Source organism: Gavialis gangeticus, unplaced genomic scaffold, assembly GCF_001723915.1.
Source record: "Gavialis gangeticus isolate Ggan-Ray unplaced genomic scaffold, GavGan_comp1, whole genome shotgun sequence".
Lineage (NCBI taxonomy): Eukaryota > Metazoa > Chordata > Crocodylia > Gavialidae > Gavialis > Gavialis gangeticus.
In genome coordinates, this window is record NW_017729034.1 from 54,241,659 (window position 1) to 54,243,933 (window position 2,275).

The following is a 2,275-nucleotide window of genomic DNA, read 5'->3' on the forward strand; positions in this document are numbered from 1 at the left end:
CCAATACAGGTAAAAGGAAAACTTCGAGATTCACTTAGAAGTGGCCAGTTCGGAACTAAAGACCCATTATACTGGTAGAAATTTCAAAAATATGCTACTCTGACAGGTGCAACTGTACTCTGCTAAGACTATAACTGTATTTTACTCTTCAGTTCTCTGTTTCATAAAAGACAATGTAATAACAGCAGTACCAGTCTTTCAGGTAAGACTAAGTACTCCCTTAGCCTTGAGTGGACATGAGTGATCAAAGGTCTTTGCAAGAAGATAAGCACAAACTCAGTAGAACCTCCTTAAAGTTCAAGGAGACTTCAAGAATTATGGAGACTGATGACTACTTTGCTAGAAAACTTAAAGTTTTGAATGGTAACATGGGTCCTACTTCTTTAAATGCCTCTGGCAAACATGAAAGTAATCAAAATAATGGTACACCTGCTATGCCTAAAATGGGTGTTCGTGCTAGGGTATCGGAGTGGCCTCCTAAAAAAGATTGCTCTAAGGAATTAACTAAAGCTACTTGGGAAAGTAGACCTCAAACCAGTTATGAGAGTGTTGGATCAATACTTCCAAATGGACAAAATGACCAAAGTGATGGACAACAGGGACAATTGGATCTGGAATTTGCAGAGGCCAAGTATACCATAGGAGATCTTTTTGTCCATTCTCCCCAAAGGGGACTTCACCCTATAAGGCAAAGAAGCAACAGTGATGTCACCATAAGTGATATTGATACTGAGGATGTATTGGACCAGAATGCTGTTAACCCAAATACGGGAGCAGCTCTTCATAGAGAATATGGAAGTACTTCTTCAATTGATAGACAAGGTTTGTCTGGTGAGAATTTTTTTGCAATGCTTCGAGGATATCGAGTGGAAAACTTTGAACACAAAAGTCTTGCTCCATTTGGATTTCCTGAATTTTTCCACTGTGACTCTACAATTTCTCCAAGTCTTCATGCAGCTGCACAGATTTCCAGAGGAGAATTTGTCAGAATTTCTGGATTGGATTATATGGATAGTGGCCAGCTTATTGGTAGGGACAGGGATAAATCTTTCAAAAGGAGATTAAAATCAGAAGCAGTAGAAACGTCTCTATTTAGAAAACTGCGGACTGTTAAAAGCGAGCATGAAACTTTCAAATTTTCATCTGAACTGGATGATGGAAGACTTGAGAGAAACATTCGTTCTTGGAACTGTCAGAAGTGTTTCTCCCATTATGATGTTCAGAGCATTTTATTTAATATAAATGAAGCAATGGCTACCAGAGTTAATGTGGGGAAAAGAAAAAATATTACCACTGGGGCTTCAGCTGCATCCCAAACTCAAATGCCAGCAGGCCAGACAGGAAATTGTGAATCTCCTTTGGGAAGTAAAGAAGACCTTAATTCAAAAGAGAATCTAGATGCTGATGAGGGTGATGGGAAAAGCAATGACCTAGTGTTGAGTTGCCCTTACTTCAGGAATGAAACTGGTGGGGAAGGAGATAGAAGAATTGCACTTTCTAGGGCAAACTCAGCATCATTTTCTTCAGGTGAAAGCTGTTCCTTTGAGTCCTCTCTAAGTTCCCATTGCACGAATGCTGGTGTTTCAGTACTGGAGGTGCCAAGAGAAAATCAGCCAATTCACAGGGAGAAAGTAAAGCGATATATCATCGAACACATTGATCTTGGAGCATATTACTACCGAAAGTTCTTCTATGGAAAAGGTAAAGTCTCCCTTTGTACCTTCTTTCTCCCCAGTTGTGTACATAATGGGTTTAATTGATGTTGATATTTAGCTTTTTATAAAAGGGTCTTTCCTTTAAGGTAGGAGAGTCAAAGATCCAGCCAGATCCAGTGCATGGAGCTTTATCATCCAGCCCTCAGTGCTGCTTGCTGCAATGCAGCATGTCTTGGAACTGGCCTCCATGCTCATACCAAGTGCAGAGCCAATCTGGTATGGACTGCACATGGTGCAGGGCTGGACTAGGGTATGCACTGCATACAGTGTGAATGCTGGATCTGAGTCAGTCCAGATTAGGTCTCTAGGTGGGTTGCATGTGCTGGATCCAGCACATGGGGCCAGTCTGGTATGGGTACCACTTGCAGTGCATACTCTGGACCAGCCCTGTTCACATACTGGAGGCAGTGCATGCTGCAGACAGCACGTGACGCTGATCCAGGGCATGAAGTGTATGTGTTGTATACATTGTATTAACCAGCTCTGTATGATGGATCCATTGCACAGGGCTGGTCTGAGATGGGCGCTCCGTGCAGCGTGTGCTCCGGATGGGCCCTATG

General features: G+C 42.3%; 1 protein-coding gene across 7 annotated transcripts in view; it reads left to right on the forward strand.

The window, feature by feature from the left end:
- SIPA1L2 (signal induced proliferation associated 1 like 2) overlaps positions 1 to 2,275 on the forward strand; it is a 324,678-nt gene that overhangs the window by 134,149 nt on the left and 188,254 nt on the right. For all 7 annotated transcript variants that reach the window (XM_019526878.1, XM_019526880.1, XM_019526883.1 and 4 more), the window contains exon 4: positions 10 to 1,701. In XM_019526878.1, coding sequence (XP_019382423.1) covers positions 237 to 1,701 — 1,465 coding nt within the window. In that variant the 5' untranslated portion in view covers positions 10 to 236. The remainder of the gene's footprint in view (positions 1 to 9; positions 1,702 to 2,275) is intronic.